Genomic DNA, 16256 nt, shown 5'->3' with positions numbered 1-16256 from the left:
CGAGGCTTCTGTTGACCAGATATGTAAGGCAGCGACTTGGTCTTCACTGCACACTTTTGCCAAATTTTACAAATTTGATACTTTTGCTTCTTCAGAGGCTATTTTTGGGAGAAAGGTTTTGCAAGCCGTGGTGCCTTCCATTTAGGTGACCTGATTTGCTCCCTCCCTTCATCCGTGTCCTAAAGCTTTGGTATTGGTTCCCACAAGTAAGGATGACGCCGTGGACCAGACACACCTATGTTGGAGAAAACAGAATTTATGCTTACCTGATAAATTACTTTCTCCAACGGTGTGTCCGGTCCGGTTTTTTTTAATCAGGTCTGATGAATTATTTTCTATAACTACAGTCACCACGGTATCATATGGTTTCTCCTATGCATATTTCCTCCTGTACGTCGGTCGAATGACTGGGGTAGGCGGAGCCTAGGAGGGATCATGTGACCAGCTTTGCTGGGCTCTTTGCCATTTCCTGTTGGGGAGGAGAATATCCCACAAGTAAGGATGACGCCGTGGACCGGACACACCGTTGGAGAAAGTAATTTATCAGGTAAGCATAAATTCTGTTATATATATATATATATATATATATATATATATATATATAATTATATACAGAAGATCAGCACTCACCAACTCTCAGAACCACTCTGTGCACGGCCAAATTGCATCCAAAATAGTACACACTGAAGTAGGACTGGACCCGGAGTTGATCCGTAGTATCCCACACCAATAACAGCCAGCACCAAAGATATGTAGAAACACCAATTTAATGCCAAGTAAGCATAACGTTTCAGCCCCCACTGGAGCCTTGATCACATGCAGCAAATCCAAAGAAAATTTAGGCATAAAATGTACATCCCATAAAATCCCTTAAATACCCACACCCACCAATCAGATTCAAAACACAGAACCGCCAAATAATAAGAATACAAACACAGCTGTAACACATAAGTATCAACGTGAACCGCAAGCGTCCACTCGTAACCAAGACAGCGATGTGTAATCAAACACCAGGGAGCAACGTATCGCTATTGGGCATGCGTACGTGATGACGTCATCGCGCAAACACGGGTAACCATGGAAATCAATACACAAAGGCATCTAGTAGCAGCGCAAAAGCACAACTGACCAATCACATGTAAGGAATCACTTCAATCCGTAGTAAAGTGTAATGTAACCATGGTGACCATACGAAGCTTCATGTAAACAATAAGCAGTTATAAGGCAATACAACGTTATTATGGCAAACTATATAAAGACTACCCTATTTATACAGCATATTGTACACAATAAAAAGACAAAAATACTTCACTAACTAGTTATAGCAAAAAAACAGTTAAATTGTCGGTACTGTGTAACTAGACATGAATCTGATCTACACCAACAAGTGATTTTTTTTTTTATACAATTAAAACAATAAATTGGCATGCTAATAAGACACACAGAGAGTTAACAACAATCATACTTAATGAGCCTCATACGGCTACGACATATAGATCAAACAAGACCAACTTAAGTATATTGTGACAAACACTATTAGTGTCATAAAATAGCAGCCAATGAGCTATAATATACATTCTTCCGCAACGTGCAAAAGGAACATGGTAGAAACTAGTCTCACGATGAAAGGAAGCCCACAGTCACTTGTAGAAACAACTGTAATCAATCAACACATTCAGGCCTTTTGGAGTGATTTTATCGAGACGGTGGATCCAAAATGATTCCATCTTCAAGAGAGCCTTAGCGCGATCACCCCCACGTCTAGATTTGGGGATTTGATCAATGAGAATAGTCCTCAAAGCAGAGATAGGATGACCAGCCTGTTGGAAGTGGCGTGCCACCGGTTGATCGGACGATCCTTTATCCAAAGCCAATCTAATAGCTGTTTTATGGTTGGCTAACCTCTCTCTGAAGGAGGTAATAGTCTTCCCCATGTAATATAGAGAGCAGGGGCAAATAATCACGTAGATCACATGGTCTGAAGTACAGGTTAGCCGATGACTTATACTGAAGGTCTTATTCGTATGAGGGTGATGGAACCTATTTCCAACAATCATACCATTACAAGTAATACAGTTGCCACGTCTGTAACACCCCTTCTTCCCTGGGGGTAACCAGGTTTGATTCTGGTAACTTGCAATAGGATCAGTCCTCACCAAGAGGTCCCTCAAATTCTGCGCCCTCTTATATACCAATCTCGGGAGAGGCAATTCGCCAAATGGTAACGAAGTATCTGTTGATACAATAGGCCAATGTTGTTTAATCACCTCTTGGACCTTTTCGTGAAGCTGGTGTATATGTGGTAATGAAATTCATGCGCTGTTCAGCTGGCTTGAGTGGTTTAGTCAATAACAGTTGTTGGCTGAGTGTCTGTGCATTCTCACATTGTGCCGTGATTAACGGTGTAGGATAACCTCTCTTTGCAAATTTCTGAGCCATTGTTTCAAGTTGTTCCTTCTTGTGGGCCTCCTCGGTTTGTTGCGAACATGCCTACCATGTTCCTTTTGCACGTTGCGGAAGAATGTATATTTTAGCTCATTGGCTGCTATTTTATGACACTAATAGTGTTTGTCACAATATACTTAAGTTGGTCTTGTTTGATCTATATGTTGTAGCCGTATGAGGCTCATTAAGTATGATTGTTGTTAACTCTCTGTGTGTCTTATTAGCATGCCAATTTATTGTTTTAATTGTATAAAAAAAAAAATTCACTTGTTGGTGTAGATCAGATTCATGTCCAGTTACACAGTACCGACAATTTAACTGTTTTTTTGCTATAACTAGTTAGTGAAGTATTTTTGCCTTTTTATTGTGTACAATATGCTGTATAAATAGGGTAGTCTTTATATAGTTTGCCATAATAACGTTGTATTGCCTTATAACTGCTTATTGTTCACATGAAGCTTCGTATGGTCGCCATGGTTACATTACACTTTACTACGGATTGAAGTGATTCCTTACATGTGATTGGCCAGTTGCGCTTTTGCGCTGCTACTAGATGCCTTTGTGTATTGATTTCCATGGTTACCCATGTTTGCGCGATTACGTCATCGCGTACGCATGCGCAATAGCGAAACGTTGCTCCCTGGTGTTTGATTACACATCGCTGTCTTGGTTACGAGTGGGCGCTTGCAGTTCACGTTGATACTTATGTGTTACAGCTGTGTTTATATTCTTATTATTTGGCAGTTCTGTGTTTTGAATCTGATTGGTGGGTGTGGGTATTTAAGGGATTTTATGGGATGTACATTTTATGCTTAAATTTTCTTTGGATTTGCTGCATGTGATCAAGGCTCCAGTGGGGGCTGAAACGTTATGCTTACTTGGCATTAAATTGGTGTTTCTACATATCTCTGGTGCTGGCTGTTATTGGTGTGGGATACTACGGATCAACACCGGGTCCAGTTCTACTTCAGTGTGTACTAGATAGATAGATAGATAGATAGATAGATAGAGCAATGTAATGCACCAAAATACCATCAGATATATGTAGAAATTTGTATTTATGAATAAATAGAACATATTCTGTTATTTGAAGTACATTGAAATGTGAAATATTCATATTTTACTGTCGGGTTAGCACACATGAGAATATGTGATTGGGTTTGCGCGAGAGTAGTGATAGGTTTTTTTCCACTTTTTTTCTACATTGACTTCTATGGGGGGAATTCATGAATGCGCACGCAATATTCTAAGTGCTTGTCAGGTTAGCGCAAAAGCGAAAACAGTTGACTTTCAACTCGTAATATGAGCACAACCTGACAAATGCAAAAAACTTCTAGCACAATTAACGCTCGAGCTGAAGAGTTAATTTGTGCTCCACTCGTAATCTGGCCCATAATGTTCTATAACAACACAAAAGAAATGTCTTGTATTTACATGGTGATTGCTGTCCCTTTTAAGTTTGATAACAGTGTGGTATAATGGTTCCAATATAGTGAATCTACAGCTTTGTTTATTCCTTTTTTTTTTTGCAGGTTTAAAAAACGCGTCTTAATGCAACACCTAGAAAGAATGTTATCAGAACTGGAGTTCAATGGTTTGCCAAACAATATGAATCACTTCAACAGCAGATAGCAGTGTGTCAGAGACAAAAGGGACCAAGAAAGAGTTGTTGCAGTAGAAAGGAGACACGGTGACCTCCTTTAACACCTTGTACCTCGGGACACTTTCTGGCCAGGGGCAGAGGACAAGCAGCAGAGCAAATGGTTTAAGAAGCTGAGCACTGAACTTCAGGGGACTTGCTATGAACTGTGAGGCTTTATCTGTGTGGAGGGTGCCGCCCACTGAACAGGCTGGAGATTGCCATTGGTGGCCCTCCTACAGGTGATGAGCTTACTCTTTTGTCAGTTAATACAATTCCTATGTTAGAGAAAGCACTTGGGGGAGCGAGCAAGAGGCAAAACAGTGCTCTGACACAGGGTAGTGTACATAGATGCAGGTGTTGACTAATGATTTGCACATCTGCAAGTATATGAGGTAGCTTGTGCCACGATATAACCTTCTCATTCTCAGAATAGGTTGTATCAGACACTTAGAAGCTGGCTTTCTTTGTTCAGGAAAGATAGACAACCCTGTGACTGTCTTTCCAATGAGTCAATAAACAATCTACCTCAGACTCTCTTCTGTTTTGTCTACAGACATTAAGAAAGTGCACCTGAGACTCCCCAGGTCCCCGACTTCTTTCATCCTGTGAACAGGACGGAGACTCTTCAGGTGGACTTGCACTCGTTGTGCTTTGGAAGCACTAGTAAAGGAAGTTTTTTCTTTCTTTCACTGTCTTTTTTAAATAAAATGTGTATTTACTTTTAATGTTCATACAGAAAAGAATATTTTGATCAATATTGCTATGAGATCAGTAATTTGTGATATTTTAACTTGTATAAAGAGGTTTTGAAACTTGTACATAAATATATTATATAAATATATATATATATATAATAAAAATGTTTTTATTAATTTTTAACTGTTGTCAAATATTAATTAAATTTGTTCCTGTTGCTCTCACAGAAGAAGATAAATAGGTTAGAAAAAAATAAGGTAATGTAAAACTAGTAGAAAATTGGTTTTCTTGTGCAAATGTCTGATTGGCTATTGAATGAAAGATGCAGAATATAGGCATACAAAGATGAATATAATGGGCCAGATTACAAGTGGAGTGCTGTTTAACGCTCCCGCGCGAGCGGTAACTGCGCTTGAAGTAAACTTTTTGCGCACGTTGGGTTGCGCTCATATTATGAGTTGAAAATGAAAAGTTATCGCTTACGCTAATCCGAAGCATGCAAAAAGCTGAACTTATAATATTGTGCGCACAATAACCTAGTCTCCCATAGAAGTTAATGGAGAGAAAAAGTGGGAAAAAACCTAATACCCCACTCTCGGGCTAACCTGAACACATATTCTCAAGTGCACTTACCAGACATAAAAATATAAATATTTCTCATTCCAATACACAGTATAACACTTTATTAAATTTGAATATTGCATGAATATGCTTTTTCATGTTTTCATCTACTTGACTGCAAAGGGCTCCAATGCACTTATATATATGTATATATATATATTTATATATATATATATACACACAGTATCTCAAAAAAGTAAGTACACCCCTCACATTCGCACTCAACTTCTTTGGTCGACCATGGTGAGGCCTGTTCTAAGTGGAACCTGTCCTGTGAAACCGCTGTATGGTCTTGCCCACGGTGCTTCAGCTCAGTTTCAGGGTCTTGGCAATCTTCTTATAGCCTTGGCCATCTTTATGTAGAGCAACAATTCTTTTTTTCAGATCCTCAGAGTTCTTTGCCATGAGGTGCCATGTTGAACTTCCAGTGACCAGTATGAGAGAGTGTGAGAGCGATAACACCAAATTTAACACACCTGCTCCCCATTCACACTTGAGACCTTGTAACACTAACGAGTCACATGACACAGGGGGAGGGAAAATGGCTAATAGGGCCCAATTTGGACATTTCCACTTAGGGGTGTACTAACTTTTGTTGCCAACGGTTTAGACTTTAATTGCTGTGTGTTGAGTTATTTTTAGGGGACAGCAAATTTACACTGTTATACAGGCTGTACACTCACTACTTTACATTGTAGCCCGATTCATCCAGAACACTATCAGTTTCTGAGATTCTCTTTTCTAGACAAGCATTACCAATTTGTTGCTCTTCCATTTGGCCTAGCAACAGCTCCAAGAATCTTTTCAAAGGTTCTGGGTGCCCTACTATCTGTAATCAGAGAACAGGGTATTGCAGTGTTTCCTTATTTGGACGATATCTTGGTACTAGCTCAGTCTTTACATACTGCAGAATCTCACACGAATCAACTAGTGTTGTTTCTTCGGAAACATGGTTGGAGGATCAATTTACCAAAATGTTTCTTGATTCCTCAGACAAGGGTCACCTTTTTAGGTTTCCAGATAGATTCAGTGTCCATGACTCTGTCTCTAACAGACAAGAGACGTTTAAAATTGGTCGCAGCATGCCGGCACCTTCAGTCTCAGTCATTCCCTTCAGTGGCTATGTGCATGGAAGTTTTAGGTCTCATGACTGCAGCATCGGACGCAACCCCCTTTGCTCGTTTTCATATGAGACCTCTACAGCTTTGCATGCTGAATCAATGTTGCAGGGATTATACAAAGATATCACAATTAATATCCTTGATTCCCAATGTACGACACTCTCTGACATGGTGGATAGATCACCATCGTTTGGTTCAAGGGGCCTCTTTTGTTCGGCCAACCTGGACTGTGATCTCAACAGATGCGAGTCTTTCAGGTTGGGGAGCTGTTTGGGGATCTCTGACAGCACAAGGGGTTTGGAAATCTCAAGAGGCGAGATTACCAATAAATATTTTAGAACTCCGTGCAATTCTCAGGGCTCTTCAGTTTTGGCCTCTGCTAAAGAGAGAACCGTTCATTTGTTTTCAGACAGACAATATCACAACTGTGGCTTATGTCAATCATCAGGGTGGGACTCACAGTCCCCAAGCTTGGGCGGAATCCAGCTCCTGTCTAATCTCTGCGGTGCATATCCCAGGTGTAGACAATTGGGAGGCGGATTATCTCAGCCGCCAGACTTTACATCCAGGGGAGTGGTCTCTCCATCCAGATGTGTTTTCTCAGATTGTTCAGATGTGGGGTCTTCCAGAGATAGATCTCATGGCCTCTCATCTTAACAAGAAACTTCCCAGATACCTGTCCAGGTCCAGGGATGTTCAGGCGGAAGCAGTGGATGCGTTGACACTTCCTTGGTGTTATCATCCTGCTTACATCTTCCCGCCTCTAGTTCTTCTTCCAAGAGTGATCTCCAAAATCATCATAGAACAGTCTTTTGTGTTGCTGGTGGCTCCAGCATGGCCACACAGGTTTTGGTATGAGGATCTGGTGCGGATGTCCAGTTGCCCGCCTTGGCCACTTCCATTACGGCCGGACCTACTATCTCAAGGTCCGTTTTTCCATCAGGATCTCAAATCATTAAATTTGAAGGTGTGGAAATTGAACGCTTAGTTCTAAGTCATAGAGGTTTCTCTGACTCAGTGATTAATACTATGTTACAAGCTCATAAATCTGTCTCTAGAAAGATTTATTATAGAGTTTGGAAGACTTACATTTCATGGTGTTCTTCTCATAAATTCTCCTGGCATTCTTTTAGAATTCCTAGAATTTTACAATTCCTTCAGGATGGTTTGGATAAGGGTTTGTCTGCAAGTTCCTTGAAAGGACAAATCTCCGCTCTTTCTGTTTTATTTCACAGAAAGATTGCTATACTTCCTGATATTCACTGTTTTGTGCAGGCTTTAGTTCGTATTAAGCCTGTCATTAAATCAATTTCTCCTCCTTGGAGTCTTAATTTGGTTCTGAAGGCGTTACAGGCTCCTCCATTTGAGCCTATGCATTCTTTGGACATTAAACTACTTTCTTGGAAAGTGTTGTTCCTTTTGGCTATCTCTTCTGCTAGAAGAGTTTCTGAGCTATCTGCTCTTTCTTGTGAGTGAGGCAGTTTTGCAGACTTCTTTTCAATTTCTCCAACATTGGTGTGTCCGTCCACGGTGTCATCCATTACTTGTGGGATATTCTCCTCCCCCACAGGGAAAGGCAAGGAGAGCACACAGCAAGAGCTGTCCATATAGTCCCTCCCAGGCTCCGCCCCCCCAGTCATTCTCCTTGCCGCTCTGAACAAGTAGCATCTCCTCGGGGATGGTGAGGAGTTTGTGGTGTTTAGTTGTAGTTTTTTATTCTTCTATCAAGAGTTTGTTATTTTAAAATAGTGCTGGTATGTACTATTCACTCTGAAACAGAAAGAGATGAAGAGTTCTGTTTGAAAGAGGAATATGATTTTAGCAGCAGTTACTAAAATCGTTTGCTGTTTCCACATAGGACTGTTGAGATGAAGTAACTTCAGTTGGGGGAAACAGTTTGCAGACTTTTCTGCTTAAGGTATGACTAGCCATTTTTCTAACAAGACTGTGTAATGCTGGAAGGCTGTCATTTTCCCCTCATGGGGATCGGTAAGCCATTTTCTTAGTTTCAAACAGAATAAAGGGCTTAATATGGGCTATAAACTGGTAGACACTTTTAGGGGCTAAATCGATTGCTTTATTTAAGTATTATATGCAGTTTGAAGTTGTATTTCACACTTTTATAACATTGGGGAACGTTTTTAGCACCAGGCACTTGTTAAGACACCTTCCCAGTCAGGAAGGGCCTTTCTCTGTAGTAGGCAGAGCCTCATTTTCGCGCCATTACTGTGCAGTTAATTTTGAGTTCAGTACATGCAGCTGCATGTGTGAGGGTCTGGAATCCACTAAAAACGTTCCTAGAAGGCTTCATTTGGTATCATATACCCCCCTGGGATTGGTGAAGTTGCAGCAAAGGCTGTGGCTGGGACTGTAAGGGGGTTAAACGGCTCCGGTTTCCACATTTTAAGGGTTAACAGCTTGAAAATTGGGGTGCAATACTTTGAATGTATTAAGACACTGTGGTGAAAATTTGGTAAAGATTGGATAATTCCTTCATAGTTTTTCACATATTCAGTAATAAAGTGTGCCCTGTTTAACATTTAAAGAGACAGTAACGGTTTTGTTTTAAAACGGTTTTTGTGCTTTATTAACCAGTTTAAGCCTGTTTAACATGTCTGTACCTTCAGATAGATCATGTTCTGTATGTATGGTAGCCAATGTGGTTCCCCCTTCAAATATAGTGTGATAATTGCGTCCAAACAAAGTAAGGACAGAACTGTCACAAATTGTAAAGTTGCCCAGGATGATTCCTCAGATGAAGGAAGTAGACATAGTTCTACATCATCTCCTTCTGTGTCTATACCAGTTATGCCCGCGCAGGCGACCCCTAGTACTTCTAGCGCGCCAATGCTTGTTACTATGCAGTAATTGACGGCAGTAATGGATAACTCCATAGCTAATATTTTATCCAAAATGCCAGCATTTCAGAGAAAGCGCGATTGCTCTGTTTTAAACACTGTAGAGCAGGAGGGCGCTGATGATAATTTTTCTGTCATACCCTCACACCAATCTGAAGTGGCAGTGAGGGAGGGTTTGTCAAATGGGGAAATTTCTGATACAGGAAGAATTTCTCAACAGGCAGAACCTGATGTTGTGACATTTAAATTTAAATTAGAGCATCTCCGCGCATTACTTAAGGAGGTGCTATCTACTCTGGATGATTGTGACAATCTGGTCAACCCAGAAAAATTGTGCAAGATGGACAGTTCCTTGAGGTCCCGGTGCACCCTGATGCTTTTCCGATACCTAAACGGGTGGCGGACATAGTGAATAAGGAGTGGGAGAAGCCAGGCATACCTTTTGTCCCTCCTCCTATATTTAAGAAATTGTTCCCTATGGTCGACCCCAGGAAGGACACATGGCAAACAGTCCCTAAGGTCGAGGGGGAGTTTTCTACTCTAGCCAAGCGCACGACCATTCCTATTGAGGACAATTGTGCTTTCAAAGATCCTATGGATAAAAAATTGGAGGGTTTGCTTAAAAAGATTTTTGTACAGCAAGGTTACCTCCTTCAACCTATTTCGTGCATTATTCCTGTCACTACAGCGGCGTGGTTCTGGTTCGAGGAACTGGAAAAGTCGCTCAGTAGGGAGACTCCGTATGAGGAAGTCATGGACAGAATTTACGCACTTAAGTTAGCTAATTCCTTTATTTTAGACACCGCTTTGCAGTTACCGAGGTTAGCGGCAAAAAAAATAAAAAATAAAAAAATTAAAAAAAAATTAAAAATCAGGGTTTAAAATTGTGGCGCGCAGAGCGCTCTGGCTAAAGTCTTGGTCGGCGGATGTATCTTCCAAGACAAAATTGCTTAATATCCCTTTCAAAGGTAAGACCCCTTTTGGGCCAGAATTGAAAGAGATTATTTCAGACATCACTGGGGAAAAGGGCCATGCCCTCTCACAAGATAAACCTTTCAAGGCTAAGAATAAGTCCAATTTTCGTTCCTTTCGCAATTTCAGGAACGGACCGGCTTCCAACTCGGCAGCCTCTAGACAAGAGGGTAACGCTTCCCAGACTAAACCAGCTTGGAAATCAATGCAAGGCTGGAACAAGGGTAAACAGGCCAAGAAGCCTGCTGCTGCTACCAAGACAGCATGAAGAGTTAGCCCCCGATCCGGAACCGGATCTAGTAGGGGGCAGACTCTCTCTTTGCTCAGGCTTGGGCAAGAGATGTTCAGGATCCCTGGGCACTAGAAATAGTCTCTCAGGGTTATCTTCTAGTATTCAAGGAACTACCCCCAAGGGGAAGGTTCCACATGTCTCACTTATCTTTAAACCAAGTAAAGAGACAGGCATTCTTACATTGTGTAGAAGACCTGTTAAAGATGGGAGTGATACACCCAGTTCCAACTGTGGAACAAGGTCAGGGGTTTTTCTCAAATCTGTTTGTAGTTCCCAAAAAAAGAGGGAACTTTCAGACCAATTCTGGATTTAAAAATTCTAAACAAATTTCTCAGAGTGCCATCGTTCAAAATGGAAACTATTCGAACGATTTTACCTACAATCCAGGAGGGTCAATTTATGCCTACCGTGGATCTAAAGGATGCGTATCTGCATATTCCTATCCACAAAGATCATCATCAGTTCCTAAGGTTCGCCTTTCTGGACAAACATTACCTATTGTGGCTCTCCCATTCGGACTAGCCACTGCTCCAAGGATTTTCACAAAGGTGCTCGGGTCCCTTCTAGCGGTTCTAAGACCCAGGGGCATTGCAGTGGCACCTTACTTGGACGACATCCTAATTCAAGCGTTGTCTCTTTCAAAGACAAAGGCTCACACAGACATTGTTCTAGCCTTTCTCAGATCTCACGGGTGGTAGGTGAACATAGAAAAAAGTTCCCCGTCTCCGTCAACAAGAGTCCCTTTCTTGGGAACAATAATAGATTCTTTAGAAATGAAGATTTTCCTGACAGATGTCAGAGAGTCAAAGCTTCTAAACGCTTGTCAGGTTCTTCACTCTGTTCTACGGCCTTCCATAGCTCAGTGCATGGAAGTAGTAGGGTTGATGGTTGCAGCAAGGGACATAGTTCCTTTTGCGCGAATTCATTTAAGACCATTACAACTGTGCATGCTCAAACAGTGGAATGGGGACTATACAGACTTGTCTCCAGTGATTCAAGTAGATCAGAAGACCAGAGACTCACTCCGTTGGTGGCTGACCCAGGATTCCGCAGACCAGAGTGGGTCATTGTCACGACCGACGCCAGTCTATTAGGCTGTGGCGCGGTCTGGGATTCCCTGAAAGCTCAGGGTCTATGGTCTCGGGAAGAGTCTCTTCTTCCGATAAACATTCTGGAACTGAGAGCGATATTCAATGCTCTCCGGGCTTGGCCTCAACTAGCAAAGGCCAGATTCATAAGATTCCAATCAGACAACATGACGACTGTTGCTTACTTCAACCATCAGGGGGGAACAAGGAGTTCCCTGGCAATGAGAGAGGTGACCAAGATCATCAAATGGGCGGAGGATCACTCCTGCCACCTGTCTGCGATCCACATCCCAGGAGTGGAAAACTGGGAGGCGGATTATCTGAGTCGTCAGACTTTTCATCCGGGGGAGTTGGAACTCCACCCGGAGGTGTTTGCCCAGTTGACCCAATTATGGGGCATTCCAGACATGGATCTGATGGCGTCTCGTCAGAACTTCAAGGTTCCTTGCTACGGGTCCAGATCCAGGGATCCCAATGCGACTCTAGTGGATGCATTAGTGGCGCCTTGGACTTTCAACCTAGCTTATGCGTTTCCACCGTTCCCTCTCATTCCCAGGCTGGTAGCCAGGATCAAACAGGAGAAGGCCTCGGTGATTTTGATAGCTCCTGCGTGGCCACGCAGGACTTGGTATGCAGACCTGGTGAATATGTCATCGGCTCCACCATGGAAGCTACCTTTGAGACAGGATCTTCTAGTACAAGGTCCATTCGAACATCCAAATCTAGTTTCTCTCCAGCTGACTGCTTGGAAATTGAACGCTTGATTTTGTCTAAGCGTGGGTTTTCGGATTCTGTGATAGATACTCTGGTAGAAGCCAGAAAACCTGTGACTAGAAAGATTACCATAAAATATGGAAAAGATATATCTGTAAGATTAAAATTCCTAGGATCCTTTCCTTTCTCCAAGAAGGTTTGGATAAGGGATTATCAGCGAGTTCTCTAAAAGGACAGATTTCTGCTTTATCTGTCTTGTTACACAAACGACTGGCAGCTGTGCCAGATGTTCAAGCTTTTGTTCAGGCTTTGGTCAGGATCAAGCCTGTTTACAGACCCTTGACTCCTCCCTGGAGTCTAAATTTGGTTCTTTCAGTTCTTCAAGGGGTTCTGTTTGAACTCTTACATTCCATAGATATCAAGTTGTTATCTTGGAAAGTTCTGTTTTTGGTTGCTATTTCTTCTGCTAGAAGAGTTTCTGAATTATCTGCTCTGTAGTGTAATCCGCCCTATCTGGTGTTCCATTCAGATAAGGTTGTTTTGCGTACTAAACCTGGTTTCCTTCCAAAGGTTGTTTCCAACAAGAATATTAACCATAAAATAGTTGTGCCTTCTTTGTGTCCGAATCCAGTTTCAAAGAAGGAACGCTTGTTACACAATTTAGATGTAGTCCGTGCTTTAAAGTTCTATTTAGAAGCAACAAAGGATTTCAGACAAATGTCTTCTCTGTTTGTCGTTTATTCTGGCAAGAGGAGAGGTCAAAAAAAGCTACTGCTACCTCTCTTTCCTTTTGGCTGAAAAGCATCATACGATTGGCTTACGAGACTGCCGGACGGCAGCCTCCTGAACGAATCACAGCTCACTCTACTAGGGCTGTAGCTTCCACATGGGCCTTCAAGAACGAGGCTTCTGTTGATCAGATATGTAAGGCAGCGACCTGGTCTTCTCTGCACACTTTGTCCAAATTCTACAAATTTGATACTTTTGCTTCTTCAGAGGCTATTTTTGGGAGAAAGGTTTTGCAAGCCGTGGTGCCTTCTGTTTAGGTAACCTGATTTGCTCCCTTCATCCGTGTCCTAAAGCTTTGGTATTGGTTCCCACAAGTAATGGATGACACCGAGGACCGGACACACCAATGTTGGAGAAAACAGAATTTATGCTTACCTGATAAATTACTTTCTCCAACGGTGTGTCCGGTCCACGGCCCGCCCTGGTTTTTTAATCAGGTTTGAAGAATTTCTTTCTCTATACACTACAGTCACCACGGCACCCTATAGTTTCTCCTTTTTTTCTCCTAACCGTCGGTCGAATGACTGGGGGGGCGGAGCCTGGGAGGGACTATATGGACAGCTCTTGCTGTGTGCTCTCCTTGCCTTTCCCTGTGGGGGAGGAGAATATCCCACAAGTAATGGATGACACCGTGGACCGGACACACCGTTGGAGAAAGTAATTTATCAGGTAAGCATAAATTCTGTTTTTTACCTAAGGTTGTGAATTCTAACAACATTAGTAGATAAATTGTTGTCCCTTCCTTATGTCCTAATCCTAAGAATTCTTTGGAGAGATCCTTACATTCTTTGGATGTGGTAAGAACTTTGAAATATTATGTGGAAGCTACTAAAGATTTCAGGAAGACTTCCAGTCTATTTGTTTTATTTTCTGGTCCTAGGAAAGGTCAGAAGGCTTCTGCTAGTTCCTTGGCTTCTTGGTTGAAACTTTTGATTCATCAAGCTTATTTGGAGTCGGGTCAGGCCCCGCCTCAGAGAATTACAGCTCATTCTACTAGATCAGTTTCCACTTTGTGGGCTTTTAAGAATGAAGCTTCAGTTGATCAGATTTGCAAAGCGGCGACTTGGTCCTCTTTGCATACATTTACTAAATTCTACCGTTTTGATGTATTTGCTTCTTCGGAAGCAGTTTTTGGTAGAAAAGTTCTTCAGGCAGCTGTTTCGGTTTGATTCTTCTGCTTTTGATTTAAGTTTTTTCTTTCAAAGATGAAATAAACTTATTTTTGTTTTGGGTTGTGGATTCATTTTTTCAGCTGAATATGGCTGTTTTTATTTTTATTCCCTCCCTCTCTAGTGACTCTTGAGTGGAAGACTCCACATCTTGGGTATTGATATCCCATATGTCACTAGCTCATGGACTCTTGCCAATTACATGAAAGAAAACATAATTTATGTAAGAACTTACCTGATAAATTCATTTCTTTCATATTGGCAAGAGTCCATAAGGCCCACCCTTTTCTCTTGTTAAGTGTGTTCAGTCCACGGGTCATCCATTACTTATGGGAATATATTCTCCTTCCCAACAGGAGGTTGCAAGAGGATCACCCAAGCAGAGCTGCTATATAGCTCCTCCCCTCACATGTCATATCCAGTCATTCTCTTGCAAGTCTCAACAAAGAAGGAGGTCGCGAGAGGAGATAGGAGTGTTTTACCTAATTATTCTTCAATCAAAAATTATTTTAAAATGGCACCGGAGTGTGCTGTTTTTTTCTCTCAGGCAGTATTTAGAAGAAGAATCTGCCTGCGTTTTTCTATGATCTTAGCAGACGTAACTAAGATCCACTGGCTGTTCTCGCACATTCTGAGGAGTGGGGTAACTTCAGAAAAGGGAATAGCAGGCGGGGTCCCCCGCAAATGAGGTATGTGCAGTAAATATTTTCTAGGAATGGAATTGACTAAGAAAACACTGCTGTTACCCATATGATGTAAGTACAGCCTTTAATGCAGTAGTAGCGACTGGTATCAGGCTGATAAATGTATGCACAGTTGAGTTATTTTCTAGGGACTAGAATCTGACAGAAAATACTGTCAATACTGAAACAAATGTATGAGCCTTAACTGCAGTAGAAGCGACTGGTAGCAGGCTTAGTGATAACTTTGCATAACCCTGGAAAGTTGTTTTTTAAACGTTTACTGGCATGTTATTCGTTTTGTGAGGTACTTTGGTGATAAATCCTTTTGGGCATGATTTTTTTCCACATGGCTATCGTATATTTCTACATAGAAACCGTTGTAACAGGTCTCCCACTGTTGTAATATGAGTGGGAGGGGCCTTTTTTAGCGCCTTGTTGCGCAGTTAAAATTCTCGCACAGTCTTCCTGCTTCTTCCTCCTTGATCCAGGACGTCTCCAGAGAGCTCAGGGGTCTTCAAAATTCATTTTTGAGGGAGGTAATCAGTGACAGCAGACCTGTGACAGTGTGTTTGACTGTGAGAAAAACGTTAAATCTTAAATTGATTATCCGGTTTTGGGTATTGAGGGGTAAATCATCCGTTTGCTAGTGGGTGCAATCCTCTGCTAAATTCATACATTTACTGTTAAAATTGTTGGCTATAACTGAATTAGTTCATTGTTATTTCAACTGTGACAGTTTTTTTGTGTTTTTTAAAAGCGCTGCTGCGTTTTTTTCTATTGCTTGTAAATTTATTGAAAGATTTTTTCCAAGCTTGCTAGCCTTCATTGCTAGTCTGTTTAAACATGTCTGATACAGATGAATCTACTTGTTCATTATGTTTAAAAGCCAATGTGGAGCCCAATAGAAATATGTGTACCAATTGTATTGATGTTACTTTAAATAAAAGTCAGTCTTTACCGGTAAAGAAATTATCACCAGACAACGAGGGGGAAGTTATGCCGACTAACTCTCCTCACGTGTCAGTACCTTCGCCTCCCGCTCAGGAGGTGCGTGAGATTGTGGCGCCAAGTACATCAAGGCCCTTACAAATCACTTTGCATGATATGGCTAATGTTATGAAAGAAGTATTATCTAATTTGCCTGAGTTAAGAGGCAAGCGCGATAG

The 16256-nt window shown here is 41.6% G+C and overlaps 1 protein-coding gene across 1 annotated transcript in view; it reads left to right on the top strand.

Moving 5' to 3' along the window:
* LOC128660794 (integrator complex subunit 6) overlaps nucleotides 1-4966 on the top strand; it is a 516514-nt gene extending 511548 nt beyond the window's left edge. Inside the window, exon 17 of the mRNA XM_053714821.1 lies at nucleotides 3978-4966. Coding sequence (XP_053570796.1) covers nucleotides 3978-4077 — 100 coding nt within the window. The 3' untranslated portion in view covers nucleotides 4078-4966. The remainder of the gene's footprint in view (nucleotides 1-3977) is intronic.
* Nucleotides 4967-16256: the final 11290 nt, after the last annotated feature.

Source organism: Bombina bombina, chromosome 1 (assembly GCF_027579735.1).
Source record: "Bombina bombina isolate aBomBom1 chromosome 1, aBomBom1.pri, whole genome shotgun sequence".
Classification (NCBI taxonomy): Eukaryota; Metazoa; Chordata; class Amphibia; order Anura; family Bombinatoridae; genus Bombina; species Bombina bombina.
Note: the sequence above shows the minus strand (reverse complement) of the source record. Positions and strands in the feature narration are given on the sequence as shown.